The sequence below is a fragment of the Maylandia zebra genome, linkage group LG9 (genome assembly GCF_041146795.1).
Source record: "Maylandia zebra isolate NMK-2024a linkage group LG9, Mzebra_GT3a, whole genome shotgun sequence".
NCBI classification, from domain to species: Eukaryota; Metazoa; Chordata; class Actinopteri; order Cichliformes; family Cichlidae; genus Maylandia; species Maylandia zebra.
In genome coordinates, this window is record NC_135175.1 from 31,243,251 (window position 1) to 31,260,752 (window position 17,502).

The window sequence follows — 17,502 nt, forward strand, 5'->3', positions numbered from 1 at the left end:
ACTTATTGTTTAAGTCTTGATCAAAGGAGCAGTTCAGAACATTTCATTGTGTGTTGTACTTGTATGACAATGTGACAAAGACTCTTGTGGTTCCTGGAGTATTCAAAAGTAGGACAGGAGGCAGAGTCTTCAGCTGTCAGGCGCATCTTCTGTGGAACCACCTTCAAATTTGGATTTAGGAGACAGACACCATCTCTACTTTCAAAAATAGGCTTAAAACGTCTATTAAAGCATATAGTTGGGGCTGGATCAGGTGAACCAAAAACCTCCCTCTGTTACGCTGTAATAGTTTCTGGGCGATTCCCATGATGCACCAAGTATTTTTAGTCACCTTTCACACTGCGTTTATAAACCACTCCGTATTTAATCCTTAGTAATTATCTTTGGGGAGAGCTCTTCCACAGCATCTCTTATCTGCAGTGTAAAATTTCAATCTGCTTTGTATACAAGTTTCTACAAATTGTAACTCTTAACAGAAGGAAAGCATTGTGTTGGCATCATACACACATCTTGTCAAACTTTATTACCAAATCATTCAGTAAATGCTTAGAGAGTCAAGATGAAAGTTATTTTAATTGGGAAGGTCCGTACAACGATTCAGAAGGCTCAACATTGCTGTGCCTAAGAGAAAACATTCATGAATAAAGGCCATTGAAAACCAGTTATCTCATTAATCGTTTTCCATGACCATTGGTCCCTTTGTGTGGCTATTACATTAGCACCACGTTCTGTGCCTGAAAGAAATAAATCCCACTTAAAATTCACTCCTGTTACTCAGCCAGTAAGAAGAGCTCACCCAGATGAAGGTTGAGCAGAAATTGGACTGTTTAAAAAGTTTAACTTTCTAGAAGTAACTCACCTGGTGGGGATACTGGAGTTGCTTGCCTGGATAGACCAATAACTTTCCCCCTGTAGATGGGCAAGACAGTCATGTAGTGTGGACGCTTGGACTGGTAGTAAGGCTGGTAGTGTGGCAATTTTGCATGGTACTGAGGCATCTGGAGTGAGTATAGTGGCCACTTGGCCTGATAGTGAGGTCTCTGAAGCTGGTAAAGTGGACGGTCAGGCCACTGGGGCAGGAAACCAGGCAGCCTGAGTGGAGAACCAGGCCGGTGGGACACCCGAGGCTCCTTGGATTGGCAGAAGTGCTTGGGCGGGCAGGAAGGCTTCCACTTTGGCTGGGTTGCCCAAGATAGGGAGTCAACCTGCTGTCTGGGAAGCTGTGGTGCACTGGTGAACTGCTGGGCCTTCTGGGGAAAGCACAAAGCCTTTGAGCTGTGCCAGCATACACGCTGAATGGGTGCCTGAGGTTTATGCTGCTGCCGGGGGACCCGTGACTGCAAACCAGACTTCACTACCTGTGACATTTGATGATGTGCATAAAACTAGTGATCAGGCAGAGACTTGCACGGTTAGATTCACTGTTGTGCCAGGATCACTTGCCTTTGCATTCAGGGTTAAAGTATGAGCAGCATTTGACTCGCTGCGCCATGAAGCATTCACTCTGGGGTAACGACTACCTGAATCTGGTTGGTATCCAGCAAAAAGCAGTTTGTTAACCTTTAAGAATATTTAATCTATGCAATTAAACAGTGATGCAATTTAACTTGCTTACCGTTTGCTTGATGACTTCCAACAGTGAGAAGTAACAACAACAACAGCCAACTAAAGAAAACAAGTGTCTGTAAGCTCTAACTGAAAACTTTTAGCTTCATAGAAACCTATTTAGTACTTGCCTTAATGAAAACCTCATTGCTTCAGCAGCAAGAACCCACAAACCCAGCAGCTACTGCTGTCAGCTGCTACCAAACCAGGAGACCAGCAAAAGAACCTGAGCTCTCGAAAATCTTTAAAAGGTTTTCCCTTTATCTTGTTGATTAGGTGACCACAGGTGTTTCTACTTCAGAGCAGATTAAGCTCACTATGACACCAGGAAAGGACCTTGAGGTATTTTGCAACTCTTTGCAAATCATTTTCAGCAGCTTCCATTGTGCAGATGCTGTTCAGATGACTTAAATGTGAAAAACCTGCAGCTGAATTTGTTGGAGCTGCTGATTGGTTTAGATGTTTGTTCTTAAAGAAGCCTAAATATTTTCACTGGATTTCCAAATAGTATGATTTTAAATTATGAAGGTTAATTCTGCTAAAATAATACATGTGCAGCTGACAGAAGTATTCCGCCATTGGCTTTATGTCTATATCAACATGATTTCTATCAATAAAATCATTGCAAAGTTTGGAAATTCCTTTGCTACAAACATTAAAAAGTAGGTTTGGCTTAACAAACATAAACAACACATTAAATAAGTGTACTAGTCTAAAAATCTCCTTTATTTCATTTATTGCAAAAGTTTAAGAATATCATATAGCTTAGAAAAGACAGCCTGCTCACTTTACAGGTTACCACAGCTGATCGTGGGGCGACCGTGGCTCAGGGGGTTGGGAAGCGCATCTGTAACCGGAAGGTTACAGATACGGAGTAGTGCTCCCTCTAGTGGAGGGGATTGTAAAAGCTGCATTATTAGAGTTACAATAAAGTTTACTGAAGCAGAAAGCACCAACGTCTAAGAAAAAAAACCCCTGTGAACTTTGCACACTCCTAGAAAACACATTGAAACACAAAGGTTTGCCAGGTGAACAGTATCTACTTTGATCCAATGTTTTAAAGAAAACAAGTTAGAAGCAGTTCTTAGCCTTCTGAGTGTAATGGAGTAGATGTGCTGTGGAATGGATATGGATACGTTCAATGGAAATGTTGCAAAAACCCTTTTGGGGCACACATTATGCTGGCAGCCTTTGTCAAAGATGGTGTAACAATATAGGGGATAATATAGGGATTTAGTTTAGCTTAACGCTAAACTAGATATTGAGCTTTTCAACAAATAAATAGACACGTATAGCAAAAATAATTATAGCAGTAGCTGTATTTTACTTTGAAAGGTCAGAACAGTGTTTCAATGTTGCAGTGCCTAAAACAGAAATCGTGAGTTCAGGAAAGTAACATCTGAACTCTTGGATGATCTGAGAGGTTTCATTAGATAACCTTCCCCATTGTTTCTCTTAGTGTTGCTGCCTCATGCTTATTAGCTGCTGCGCCGGAAAGAAATTCATGTTAAACACAAAAGTCCCCCGATGTTGCCCTGCCTACTTTTATAACGTCCTAGCGGAGACAGTTTGATTACAAAATTTGAGGGGAGAAAAAAAAGAAAAAGAAAAAGATTTGGATCATAATTTTAATGAGTCTGCTTGAAAAACTTATTTCCAACGTGCATATCTGATCTGCTGGGGGTGTCGAAGATGCTTGATTCGAAAGAGCGGAGTCTTGGGTCGGTGTCCTAGCAGCCTTTCCCGGTAACGGGATATCATGGGCCGGTAATGTGAGTACTTGGCCTGGTAGCGAGGGATCAGGAGCTGGTAGGGTGGCCGTTGTGGCCACTGGGCCATTTGCGGCTGCTGGAGCCGGATACTTGGCCGGGGTACCTGCTGCCACTTTAGGGCCGAACCAGGCTGCTGGGGTGCCTGAGCCACCTGTGCCCATTTGAGTTCAGCTCTAGGCTGCTGGTGCACCTCTGCAAATTGTAGCTGTTGGAGAGGGGATTGATGCATTTGGATTAAATCCAGCCGCTGGTGTGATGAACCAGGCTCCTCTGGCACCCACAGCTGCTGAGATGGAGAGTAGAACTCTGGGGATACCTGGGACACCTTAGGCACCCCCAGCCGGTTGAGTGGAGAACGGGGCTGCTGTGGTACCTCCAGCTGCCAAAGTGGAGGACTACGCGGCATTGGCACCTGCAAGAGCACCTGTGATGGGCATGTAGTCTCACTGGGTGGGGAGGTAGGTGGCGGCACCTGGGGCTCCTGTGACTGCCTGGATGAGAAGGTACGCTGCTGTTGGAGCACCTGTACCTGAAAACCAGACTCCACTTCTTTTAGTGGAGGTTCAGTATTACTTAATGAATACTGGAAATCTGGCAAAGACCCATTTTGTGCCAGTGTTTCGGCTTCAGGCTGATAATCCACTGTTACTGTTGTGCTGTAGTTACTCTCATTCAAGGTTGAATTATAGTTATCAAGTATCCCACTGGTCCCCAATGTCTCATTTTTAAAGTAAATGCTTAAATCCAGTTGATCATCCGTATGGGCTAATTCTTGATCTGTGAGAGAACATTGGAATATGTTAGACAAAAATGTTGGTGCATAAAATTATCAAATTTTATTTGCTTACCATTTTCTTGATGACTTTTGACAGCTAGCAAGAACAACAGCAACCATCTAGACAAAAGAGACTATAAGCTTTAATAGTGACATTAAAAATATGTTTGATTTAACTTTAAAAAAAACTTCTTTAAGGCTTGCCTTAATATAAACATCATAGCTTCAGCTACAGGAAGCAGCAAAGACAGACACTTCTGTCAGCTGCTACCAAACTATGGACCTAGAAACTAATGAACAGACAGTAAGGCAGCGAAACTCTTTGCAGAACTTTATTTTCTTACCTTCTGGCTTAATTGGCCAGCTGTGTGACTACTTGAAGCCAGGTGAAGCTAATTAAGAAACCAGCGAAGCACAATGAGGCACTGCAGGCAGATTTAAGCAACACTCTGCCAACCTTCAGTTCAGCTTTCTTCAAATGTTTTATCAGGGTTGTTTGAAATGAAGCAGACCTGCGTAGTGTTCAGATTTCTTAATATTTATATTTAATATATTTTTATATCTAAAATCTGTTTGTTTTTAAAATCAGTATTTTAATAAATTAAAATTTAATTTTAATGCATATTTATTTTTAATTTTTATTTGATATTTTAAATATTTTATTTACCATTGTGAACAAATAAAAACACATCATCAACAACATTTAAATTTCAGTATTTAGATTCATCACTTAATTATTAAAACAAACTTAATGTTTACAGTAATATTTTTATATTTGCATTATTTTTAATACAAACATGTTAAATTTAAAATATGCATTTAATATTTACATTTAACTATAAAAAAATTATATTTGTAAAATGCATAGAATACTTTCAAATTGTGATTTAAAATGTATACTTTATATTTAAGAATTCAAATTGTTTATTTATATTAAGTGTATATCACTTTTATTTACACGTCACAATTTTTGTTATTTCTTTTTTAAATTTCCTACATATTTTAAATAAATATTTATAATGTCATATTTGGATTTACCATTTTAATTTATATTCATACTTAATAAATTGACATTTCTATTTAACGTTTAGATTAAAATGTTTGCAAATATAGCTATAAATCTGATCAAAACTTCAAAAAATTTGTCAAAATGTCGCAGTTTTATTTCAGCATTTTATTTCGGTTTACCATCGGAGCTCAAACGGACTACATTTCCCAAATGCAACAATGTTACGAAATTCTTAAGCTACTTCCTTAGGAAACATTTCAAAATAAGATGTATGTTTCCAGCGTAACGTCCTATCTTTGTGAAAAGATCCCTGCTCTCTGCATAGAGCTTTAATTTTGAAGCCGGGGTCATTCCTCCCATTCTCGTCGATCTCTGGCGGAGGCAGCGACCGCTCAGGACCGTGTGGGAGGGTTAATCTCGTTTCAACCGTGGACGCGATGAGGCTCCGTTTGGCCGGAGCCGTGCTGCTGTCAGCGGCCGCCTACTACGTCTACCTGCCGCTACCGAGCGGAGTTAGCGAGCCGTGGAAACTGATGTTGCTGGACGCGCTTTTCCGGAGCTTCATGAAGGCGGTGAGAGCTGACTGATGACTGACAGGAGGGCAGAAAAGGGCAGGTTGATGTGAGGAAAGACAGGGCTGTTAGGATCACAACACCTGAAGCACGAAACCGTGCAGGTGAACGGGTGATATGAGAATCAGGGTTTATTTTATAGCAGATCCGAGGTCGTGCAGAGAGAAGGAAGTTACTGGTTAAAATGAAAGCCTGGTATGGCGAATGAGCCAAAATAAAAATGTCTGTAAAAGCCAAATCTAAACAAGAATAAAAATATGGTTTTAGTCTCAGCCAGTATCTATTCTCACCTTCTAAAATCTCGCCTTTGACGAATGTCTACTATAATCTAATGATTAAAAAGATCTAACTCTACACTGAAATTGATAACGTCAAGACAAAATCACAACAACCACAAGAAACAAAACAAATACAGAAATAGGACGAGAAATAAAAGGTAACTAGAAAATATACAACTAACTTAAGTCTGTTCATAGGTTCAACAGGTTAATTGAGAGGATAAACCCAGAAGTTTTAGGAAGTCTTGGGGTTATTTTAAAGCTTGCTTTCATCACTAAGATGGCCTTTCTGTCTTCTTGTTTATGCATTCATTCATTGTTCTTTCATTACTGGCTCCTACAGAATCCTTGTATATGACACTTAAAATAGATTTGCAGTTTTAAATCTGAACGGGATCCAGAGAGAAAAACTCTTAATGCAAATTTTGCAATTTATGTTCCCAGAAAATCCCACCAGGTGGCTGGACTTGACTGCAGCCATTATTAAAACAAAACATTGATTTTTGTGCTGCATTTTTTTCAAACTATCCTCGTTTTGCCTTTCAGCGCATCCCTTTCACTCATATTTAAATACACTCCTTATGTATTTGTTTAGGCATTACTAATTTTGTTTACTATTTGTTTACTATATTGGCCAGAATGATTATAATGAGCATTAGTGCAATAATGCACAGCAACAACTTCGGTTTTTTTTTGTTTTGTTTTTTTGTTCTTTACACAGAACAAGGAGTTTGTTGGTTTAATTTTTGATTAAACGGTGTGAAAATTTTGAAAATTCATATTTGTTGTTGTTGTTATTATTATTATTATTATTATTATTATTATTATTATTATTATTATTATTATTATTTAATTATAAGTTGTTTGTAAGGGGAAGTTTTTGGAATTTGAGATTCCAACTAACCACAGCATTTTTTCAGGGCTGGTGACTCACTGACACGGAGCAATAACACCTCCTCAGGCTGGTTGTCGTCACCATTTCAACACATTGGCAAAGACTAAATCTGAAGACTTTCACCTCACCTTATCTGGGAAACTTTGTCCTACACTTGAGTAAACCAGAACTTTCACAGGAGAATCAGAACTACTGCATGAAGCTTCTTTCACAAAGGGTTGTTGATAAATCTGCATATTCGATTTGGCAGATTTTAACCTGATCCTGACAGTTTTTCCAGGGAAATTAATTATAAACTATATTATATATATTAGAGTTTTTCCTCCATACAGAAAATATTGGCACTGACCAAACAGGTTTTGGCTTTCCATCAATGGAAAAGTACAAATCAGCCACAGTCCTTCAATCTGTATTCAGGGAATAACATAAAAAGGACCTTTAACTAGGCAGGCCACATGCCACAGAGCTGTAGCTCACCTGCAATGCTTCACATTTAATTAAACACCACACAGTTTACACGCCCACAGCTTGAGTGACGAGTTTCCATGCGTGTTCCCCACATTGAACAGGTTTTCACGCCCTGCTGGTTTCTTACCTTCAGGTCCCGTCACTTTGAGCACAAAGAGACAAATGGTTCTCTTTGTGTTTTGGAGACTGCAACCCCAAACCTGTGGCGTTCCAGTTCAAACTAAATCAGTTCCCTTAGAAAACGGTGAATATTATTACAAAAATGCGTTATTAAATCTCTTTGCAACCGCACAAAAAGTCCAGATTAAAATTTTCTGGATGTGTAATTTGAGGACAATCGCTGTGCCTGATGGTGGGAATGATTATCGGGTTACACTGTAAACTGATTTCAGGGAATAGGCGAATGGTGCCACACAAGCTTAACTAATGATCTGCTCTGCTTCAGAGCAGAGCTCTAGCTAAACCTAAAAAATCTTTTAAGACTGGTGAAAGTGTCAGATGAGGTCGTGTAGGCAAACCCTGTGCTAACTCTCTGCATGCTCAGTCCAAGTGTGACGATCTAAAGCCAAAATCGTGGTTCTGTAACCAGCTTTGAGCATCAGTATTATGGGATTTATCATAGTTTCAACTGCAAACCTGCAATATTTCAATGTTTGTGATGGAGACCAACAGAATCCACAGAAGAGAACTGCAAAAAGTACTTGAAAAAATTTCCTTGAGCACAAAATATAAAAGTTATTTCTTTTTTAAAATTTCCAGAGTGATGTAGCTCATGCGATGGGCGTGTGCCACCGCGTCCACGTGTTGAACCGGGTGGTGTCCTGGGTGGAGGTGATTGAGGCTCGCTCCAGCCCCGCCGTGAACGTCACGGACTCCGCGCTGGGAGGCGTGCCCACCCGGGTGTTTCATCCCATCGGAGGGGAGAAGCTGAAAAGAGGAGTTATTTATTTCCACGGTGGCGGCTGGGCCCTCGGCAGCGGACGTGAGTGCGGTGCATAAGAGGCTTTAGACAACCGTAAAGCTGCTGACGGTTAAACAAATCCAATCAACTTAAGTCTGTTTTTAAGCCTATTTTTCTGCTGGTTTCAGTGTTTAGATCTCACTGTGACAACGTGAGCTTGTTAAACACAGTCTTACAGTGGGGCAAAAAAGTATTTAGTCAGCCACCGATTGTGCAAGTTCCCCCACCTAAAATGATGACACAGGTCAGTAATTTGCACCAGAGGTACACTTCAACTGTGAGAGACAGAATGTGAAAAAAAATCCATGAATCCACATGGTAGGATTTGTAAAGAATTTATTGGTAAATCAGGGTGGAAAATAAGTATTTGGTCACCTCAAACAAGGAAAATCTCTGGCTCACACAGACCTGTAACGTCTTCTGTAAGAAGCTTTTCTGTCCCCCACTCGTTACCTGTATGAATGGCACCTGTTTGAACTCATCATCTGTATAAAAGACACCTGTCCACAGCCTCAAACAGTCAGACTCCAAACTCCGCCATGGCCAAGACCAAAGAGCTTTCGAAGGACACCAGGAAAAGTATTGTAGACCTGCACCAGACTGGGAAGAGTGAATCTACAATAGGCAAGCAGCTTGGTGTGAAAAAATCTACTGTGGGAGCAATCATCAGAAAATGGAAGACATACAAGACCACTGATAATCTCCCTCGATCTGGGGCTCCACGCAAGATCTCATCCCGTGGGGTCAAAATGATCATGAGAACGGTGAGCAAAGATCCCAGAACCACACGGGGGGACCTGGTGAATGACCTGCAGAGAGCTGGGACCAAAGTAACAAAGGTCACCATCAGTAACACACTACAACGGCAGGGAATCAAATCCCGCAGTGCCAGACGTGTTCCGCTGCTGAAGCCAGTGCATGTCCAGGCCCGTCTGAAGTTTGCCAGAGAGCACATGGATGATACAGCAGAGGATTGGGAGAATGTCATGTGGTCAGATGAAACCAAAGTAGAACTTTTTGGTATAAACTCAACTCGTCGTGTTTGGAGGACGAAGAATACTGAGTTGCATCCCAAGAACACCATACCTACTGTGAAGCATGGGGGTGGAAACATCATGCTATGGGGCTGTTTTTCTGCCAAGGGGACAGGACGACTGATCCGTGTTAAGGACAGAATGAATGGGGCCATGTATCGTGAGATTTTGAGCCAAAACCTCCTTCCATCAGTGAGAACTTTGAAGATGAAATGAGGCTGGGTGTTCCAACATGACAATGATCCAAAACACACCGCCCGGGCAACAAAGGAGTGGCTCCGTAAGAAGCATTTGAAAGTCCTGGAGTGGCCTAGCCAGTCTCCAGACCTCAACCCCATAGAAAATCTGTGGCGGGAGTTGAAAGTCCGTGTTGCTCGGCGACAGCCCCAAAACATCACTGCTCTCGAGAAGATCTGCATGGAGGAATGGGCCAAAATACCAGCTACTGTGTGTGCAAACCTGGTAAAGACCTATAGTAAACGTTTGACCTCTGTTATTGCCAACAAAGGTTATTTTACAAAGTATTGAGTTGTATTTTTGTTACTGACCAAATACTTATTTTCCACCCTGATTTACCAATAAATTCTTTACAAATCCTACCATGTGGATTCATGGATTTTTTTTCACATTCTGTCTCTCACAGTTGAAGTGTACCTCTGTCATCATTTTAGGTGGGGGAACTTGCACAATCGGTGGCTGACTAAATACTTTTTTGCCCCACTGTATATGAAGGGTGAACTTTTTTTCTCACATTAGGAGCAAACACTGCTTTTCTTTTTGGGCTAAAGTTCATTTTTGTATGAAGATGCTATCATCTTCATACCCGTGTCATCATCACTGAGCCTCATTTATTCGGTGTGTGGTGCTTTCATTGCCTAAAGACTTGCTGTATTTAGCTTGTGAGCATATTGTAGCTTCTACCTCCAGTATTTTACAGAAATAACTTAACTTTTTATTCGTTATGAGTCAAAACAAACGACTGAATCAATAAAGTCACAGGTCAAATGATCTGAAAGTCATATTCCCAAAGACTTTACTACTACAGGAAGTTATATGAGCAGCCATATGAGTCATCCTCTGCTGCCCAGGAATGCTGAGACTTCTAAATCTCGTGGTATCGAGTATAATGTATTATCAACTAAACCTAAAATGAATTTGCAATATATTACTGTAGCCTTACTGTAACTTCAGCATCGGTCACTGTTTATGTGCTTCACAGGAATGCGCTCCTATGACCATCTTTGCCGGAAGATGGCAGAGGACCTGGATGCCGTCATTATGTCAGTTGAGTAAGTTTTGGGCGTCGATCACGTGAATCTAGAAGGAACAAACCTCACATTGAAGCTGCAGGTGGTGGATTTTTATGTAAAAGGTTTGAAGACAACAAGTTATGCTTTTCTCTTGTTGTTTAGCCAATCGTAGCAATGACAGCTGATTGTTTCATTTTGATCTGAAAGTCAATTATTTCAGACAGCATGTTTCAAACTCTTCCCAAAGGAGGAAAACTGGGTGAAAGTTTTCAAGAGTTTTTTTTTTTTTTCCATGTTTAGCATCAAGGCCCGTTTGTGACCTTGGAAACAGTCTGCAGCACAGACTCGGGTCTGTTCATTTATCATGGACGTGGTTTAGCTGAAGGCCATGTGATGTGGCTGAATGTGCTCAAAACATCAGTGAAACTTGTGATGAGATTATGGTCAAAGATTGTGCCATTCTAGGCTGATGTCAGTATTTGAAAGACCCATTTACTCACAGATATTTAAGGGGTGTGTGTAAATTTACTTTTCTGTTATTTTAGTTTACCCTTTTGGTAAAAATCCGCCTGAAGTTTCTGTCCTGTCTTGACATGAGAAAGATTACACAGGAAAAGATTACTCTTTCAAATCAGTTTGCCCCCGCTGGTGACTCTCTCCTCTTAATGGAGAGTTTCTGGACTTGGATTCTTCCTTTTGTTTTTCTTCTTTATCCAAATCCATCTTCATATGCTCTCCTCTTCAGCACTGCCAGAAAGGCTGCTTACTGCAGAGCCCCTGGTCTAGCCCAGCTCTGCCTTTAAACCCATCTACATCCCTGCCACAGCCTTTAACCAGGCCCAGCTCAGCCTGTTTGACTCTGCAGTAAGCACCTACTGAAATCACTGTTCACCCCAGCAGCTAGCTCAGGAGTATCATCACAGATGAAGGATTTAAAACTTTAATATTCTGTGAAATACAAAGAAAGTCAACATTTAATATAACAGATGTTCATTTTTACCTCCAGTTTTAGCTTTTTCTGTCTATTTTTTAATTATCGTCATTATAACACCTGAGTATAATATTGCTGTCATGTTAAATTGTCCGTTTGCTGTAGCTACCGTCTTGCTCCAGAGGCCGTGTTCCCAGATCAGTACCATGATGCAATAGCGGCGTCGCGGGCCTTCCTGTCCACTGAGGTTTTAGAGCACTACAGCATCGATCCCGAGAGGGTGTGTGTGTCGGGAGACAGCGCTGGAGGAAACCTGGCTGCCGCTGTGGCGCAAAAGGTAGAAAAACAAATGCATACATAGAAGGAGAAGCAGTTTTGGGGTAGTTTGCTACTGTTTCTACTTTCTGTTTACGCAGAATACACACGTTTCTGTTTGTTTATCTCTTGAAATGATTACCTGGTGTAAGCGACCCTGTATGTAAAGGGCAGCAATGGGCACATCTTAGTGTTCTTCTATTTTTGGCTGCTCCCTTGAGAGGGTGCCACAGTGGGTCGTCCGCCTCTATCACATCCAGTTCTGTCCCACCAACCCTCTGCATGTCCTCCTTCACTCCTTGACATCATTATAGCCTGGTTTAACCAGCCTATCACAGCTGAGACGGTGGAAACTGTCAGAAGACACCAGCTGTGTTCAGAAACTAACCTCATCAGCTTGAGTTATTACACAGGCAGCATGTGGACAGTGTGAATCAGGTTTGTCCTAAAGTGCCCTTCCCCTGCTAAAAGAAGAGCATTTACAGTGTGCAGGGTCGGGAAGAGCGCAAGCGAGTAAGCTGCGACTGTGACTGTAGAACAACTTCATTTTAAACATGCGTTATCACATTATCTTAGAATCCATAGAAATCAATGTTAATGTTTCCTATTTCTGAAAGGAGAAAAAACATTGGCCTATATTGATATTGGTGTCAGTCAAAAAAAAGAAAATTGGTCGGGCTTTAAATATCAGGCAAAAAGCTGCCACCGAATATTTTATGTAAGGACTGAAATCTGGTGTTTCTGAGTGTTTTTCCTCTGAACTAAAATCTAAAGCTTGCGTGTGTCCACAGCTCAGCTCAGATGACACCCTGAAGGTGAAGTTCAAGGTCCAGGCACTGATCTACCCCGTGCTGCAGGCGCTCGACTTCCACACCCCATCCTACCAGCAGAACCAGGCCGTGCCCATCCTCTACAGGCCCGTCATGGCTCGCTTCTGGCTGCAGTACCTGGGCGGCAACACCTCCCTGGAGCCTCTCCTGCTCGCCAACAACCACAGCTCTCTGGACGAGTCGAGCATCAGCGCCGAGACTCGCTCGAAGCTGAACTGGACCGCTTTGCTGCCGACTGAGCGCAGGAAGCACTTCCGGCCGGTGCTTAAAGAAACCGGGTCACCTGGCGTGGTGGGCGAGGTGCCGGGGCTCACGGACGTGAGGGCGTCGCCGCTGCTGGCGGAGCAGGGCGTTCTGGGTAGGACGCCTAAGGCGTACGTGATGACTTGTGAGTTTGACGTGCTCAGGGATGACGGCTTAATGTACGCCAGACGTTTGCAGGACGCTGGCGTCACGGTGACCAGTGACCACTATGAGGACGGCTTTCACGGCTGCATGGTGTTTGCATATCTGCCGATGATGTCGAGCGTGGGACGGAGGAGCATGAACAACTACATCCGCTGGCTGGACCAAAATCTGTAGGAAAAAAATCGTAGTTTCCACTTTGTGGTATGAAAGATGAACTGGGGCAGAAATCTGGGATGACTCGGAAAAAAACATGATCATAGCTGTTAAAACATCCCAGCTTGAGCCAAGAAGGTCAAAGGTTGGATCCACTGTGTCGATGCGGAGGCGTCTGTTTAGCACATTAAAGTTTAAAACCACTGGACCTATAAATCTACAATCAAACACGCCACCGCACATCCTCGGTGTGTCCTGACACCAAAACGTCTTCAAGCAACTGTGACCAAAGAAAGTTTTTATATAGAAACATCTATATAATTAATGGCAAACTTATAAAGACAGGTTTTATACTTATTACCTTTATTTATTAGTTTTAAAATGGAAACGAGTAGAAAACTACAAATATAAACATATAAGAAACTTCTTTATACAATAATACTCACCGAAAACCCCTAAAGCTTAAAACATTGTGCCATAGCAGCATACAACTGTGATTCGCTGGCAGGTGATTCATTAAAACAAACGGCTAACGCTGCAGCAGTTTTGGCCCACAGTATAATTACTGCTGTCAGTTAGTGGGTCAGTGCAACAACAGGAAAACTAAGAGCGGCTCTTGTTTTACTCAGCAGTAAAGCAAATTATCATAATTCGGCATCATCACTGCCAGATGCACAGCTACACGGCGGTATTTTTGCTCCACAGCTCCGCCCATAAAAGTCAAAAGTCAAACCTGGTTTAAATTGGGCCGATCTAACCCTTCAAGGTCGCCTCCTCAGGCAGCGATCAGTTAGATTGCTCCCCAGGAGTCCAATTCTGACCATTTGGACTTTTCTGCAATGCTCTCTGGATCTACTCCACTGTGTGAAAATGGGGACCTTAGAACTTGAATGGTGGTGAGTAGAGTGGCTGATGATTAAAAACCACCAAACCATGTGGCTACTAAAAAAAACGCTTTTAAATGCTTTGAGTCAGCACAGTTGTAACCCTCAGGAGATTATCGTAGAGTTTGCATGATTACAGTCTGCCACGGGGGAGAGATTCATGGTGTATAACCCCGTGAGTGTCGTAAAAAATGACAAGCTTGCTCCTGTGTGTGGTTTCAACTTCCACTAAAACCGTTTAATTTCTGAGTCGTAACTTAAAACCTTGTCGTACGCCACTTTGTAGCTGATGGTCAGTGATTAGGGGATATTTCAGGCTTAATTTATCCCTCTAATGTCAGCCGCAGTCAGCTGTATCATTAGTAGCCACTTTAGTCACTCAAACTAAAGATACATTTAAATCTGGACCTGCTAATGTGCAAACTTGTGAATTTCACTGACATTTTCTCATGTCTGGTCACTGCATCCCTGCTAGTTCTCATCTTAATATCTGATCTCAGTGATGCTAAGAAGTACAAATCAGTTAAATGTGAATCAAAGGTTTGATATTTATCATAGTCAGGTATGCTTTTTGATTTTTATTAGCAAAGTTCCTCTGAAAACGATATAAAATATACATATTAACACTCAGACTTGAGAAAACACTGGATACTAAATATTGAATTATTATTATTTTGTTTTGTTTTTTTAAACACAGCCGAGGTGGTGAAAAAACGTTTTATTTAGTTTAAGAAGAAGTGCAAGAAGAAACGACACAGCCACAGCTTAACCGTGCTGAAGGATAATCTGTGGCTTATTTCCAACATTTCCTGCCATCAGTTGCATTTTCTCTGGGTCGTTTTAACCCTCAGAGGCCTAAATATTCCAGCTGCCCTGCTCCCAATCTAAAGCCTGTAATTTACAGGATAAACAAACAGACTTCTATGACAAGAAATGAAACAGTTCTTCTTTAACGTTAGACCGTTTAGTGCGTTTTTTTTACTTGATTGCTGTGAGTTAGGCTTTTTTAAAAGCAGAAAATCACACATTCTGATGGCTGATAACTTAAACCTCGCAAGTTTGATAACAAAGTGACGTCATTTGCTGCAAATTGGGGGTTTTTTGCAGCAGGAAGTTTGACTTTTGGGTGACATTCAGGACTGAAATGACTGAAAACATTCGATTTCATTTTCAGCATAATTATGAAGAGAAACGACAACAGGCCCAGCTGGCCTGTAGTACGGCTCAAAATTCCTCAGATATGATGTTTTATGATGTAACGAGACACTGAAGACACACACACACAAAGCCAGACAGTCGGGCTTAGTGTGTGTGTGTTGTAAAAGTATGTCAGAGTTCACAGCTGTGTATACTCACTGGGTTGTGCAATAATGTATGTCTCAAACTGTCTCTCAATCTCTGTAACTTCACTCTCAGATGACCACTGGACCACGGGGCCAATGCAATGATGAACGCTGTGAATTATTACTTTTTAAACAAGAGTAAAATTGCTCTATCGCCACGAGAGAATCGGTCCCAAGCGGAATATCACGTTTCCCGCTCGCCCGGTGCTGCTGGCTCAAAACAAATATAATGAACTGACGGCGGTGAATGACTCGCTGTTGGCGTTCAGCCCGACTGGAGCAGGAACGCCGAGCTGAGGGTGGTCATTACACCCCTCGAATTATTCCACAAAAATGTAATTTTCTTTCTCTCCTTTAAAGGAAATGATTCCAGACGTCTTATTTCTAACATGTGGCTTTTATTCACGTACAAACTCATCTATAAATTAGACACGCGGGCTTGCGGTAAAGTAAGTCTGAGTGCTGTCATTTTAATTCTGTATGTGAAATTATGCGTTTAATGGGTTCACATTGTATAAATAAGGTTTTAATGCGAGTCGGGTTATGCAACAGGTTGTTTCAGGCGAGCCGATATGGAAAACCGGGCCCAGATGTGCTCCTGCAGTGCTGGTAAATCTCGTAAAGGAGCTGTTTTATTGGCTGCTGTCACAACTGTGCAGGGAGGATGAAGAGGTTTCCTTTTATGTTATCTATGTTTTTATTTCCACTCTGTGCTGTATGTTTGTTGTAATCTGGGTTTTAATTTTCTGTCCGTGCACGTGTCAGTGCGGGAGACCCGTGACACTCCTGGATAAGTTTTTAAGCTGTGATTAAAAGGACAAAGGAACTGCAGGCGGTGCTCAGCAGCACCGGGTAGAAGAGCAACATAATGGTTTGTTATCTACATCTGCTGTTATTCAAAAAAGCCAAGATCCAAACCCATAAATCATTTATAACTTTACTGATGTTGATATGACTGCAGCTGAAATGAGGTTCAGGTTTTGGTAACACTGTGCTTTAATTAACCGTCCTGCTGAGCATGTAAAAGCAGCATAGAAATGATATCAGACACAGTGAAGTACTACTGTCAGAGTGCTTTTTAAACTGTTTTTTCTGGCATATCCCTCTTCAAGTCACAACCCATATGTTTTTGACCATTAAAGGTACTGTACTGGGCAAAAGTCTCAAGCCATTTCTTTGTAAAAAGTGGAAAAATGTGCAGTGATTTATTGAAAAATGTGACGTTACAGTATATCAGGCAAAAACCGAGTTTATACAATTCGATATCTTGGTGTGACCACCTTTATTCTTCAACACAGCCTGAACTTTCTGAGCAGCCTGACCGCCTCCGCACACGCTGACGATGATTTCAATCAAAATGTAAAATTTGGATTCCTTCCATTTGACCTGTTGCCCTGATTTTCAGTCCAGTTCTTGTGTAATTTGACTTACCACAGCCTTTTCTCCTGTTTCCCCTCCTTAAGAATGGCTTCTTGACAGCCACCCTTCCACTGAGACCATTTCTGATGAAGCTTGTGTGATTGAAGGGCCAGATGCCGATCTCAGGTCCTGTGTCAGGTCTCTGCAGGAGTGGTTTTTCCTTCTCCTTAAGGACACGACTTCCACACACTGTTCATCTGCTGTAGATAATTTATTAAGCCTGCAAGTGCTTCTTTTGTTCTGTCACTAAGTTTTCAGCTAATAGCTCTTTGGGATCTCTGCATCACCATGTTAATGTAAAATTGCATTTCTTTTGCCTGCCAAACTGTTTTATCTGTGACATTTTTGTAGACTCAGCTGAAAAATTTGGAAATTTGTGACCCTAAAGATACAGTTCAAAATTGATTCTTTGCCAAGTTATCTGCTGTGTGCAGACACCACTGATTCATCCCTTGAGTTGGGTATCTTTGTTTTGCTTAAGTGATAAGGAGCGGAACAAACAAGTACAGGCACTGGACTGAAGGTGTGGGAAAAAGCAGTCAGTGTCCAGAGAAAAAATTTGAAAGACTACCAGAAAGTGTGGAGAACTACAACCCAAGA

At 41.6% G+C, this 17,502-nt stretch overlaps 2 protein-coding genes and 2 long non-coding RNA genes across 4 annotated transcripts; 1 reads left to right on the top strand and 3 right to left on the bottom strand.

Annotated features, from left to right (window-relative positions):
- Positions 1 to 554: 554 nt before the first annotated feature.
- LOC101470911 (uncharacterized) lies at positions 555 to 1,893 on the bottom strand. The gene is made up of 5 exons (XR_013100359.1): positions 1,737 to 1,893; positions 1,616 to 1,665; positions 1,444 to 1,526; positions 860 to 1,358; positions 555 to 734 (listed from the first exon to the last, which is right to left on the bottom strand). It is a non-coding gene; the product is annotated as an uncharacterized LOC101470911 (long non-coding RNA).
- A 924-nt stretch (positions 1,894 to 2,817) lies between these two features.
- On the bottom strand, positions 2,818 to 4,494 carry LOC101470603 (uncharacterized). Its single transcript, XM_004551783.4, has 3 exons — positions 4,357 to 4,494; positions 4,226 to 4,272; positions 2,818 to 4,154 (listed from the first exon to the last, which is right to left on the bottom strand). Exons 1-3 carry the CDS (start codon positions 4,371 to 4,373, stop codon positions 3,256 to 3,258), a joined length of 963 nt encoding a protein of 320 aa, XP_004551840.2. The 5' UTR covers positions 4,374 to 4,494; the 3' UTR covers positions 2,818 to 3,255.
- Positions 4,495 to 5,309: 815 nt separating this feature from the next.
- LOC101470312 (neutral cholesterol ester hydrolase 1) lies at positions 5,310 to 17,004 on the top strand. The gene is made up of 5 exons (XM_004551782.3): positions 5,310 to 5,733; positions 8,134 to 8,356; positions 10,589 to 10,658; positions 11,716 to 11,887; positions 12,657 to 17,004. The coding sequence occupies exons 1-5, from the start codon at positions 5,599 to 5,601 to the stop codon at positions 13,275 to 13,277; spliced, it is 1,221 nt and encodes a 406-aa protein (XP_004551839.1). The 5' UTR covers positions 5,310 to 5,598; the 3' UTR covers positions 13,278 to 17,004.
- On the bottom strand, positions 11,743 to 17,230 carry LOC143420338 (uncharacterized). The gene is made up of 3 exons (XR_013100158.1): positions 16,915 to 17,230; positions 12,008 to 12,218; positions 11,743 to 11,873 (listed from the first exon to the last, which is right to left on the bottom strand). It is a non-coding gene; the product is annotated as an uncharacterized LOC143420338 (long non-coding RNA).
- Positions 17,231 to 17,502: the final 272 nt, after the last annotated feature.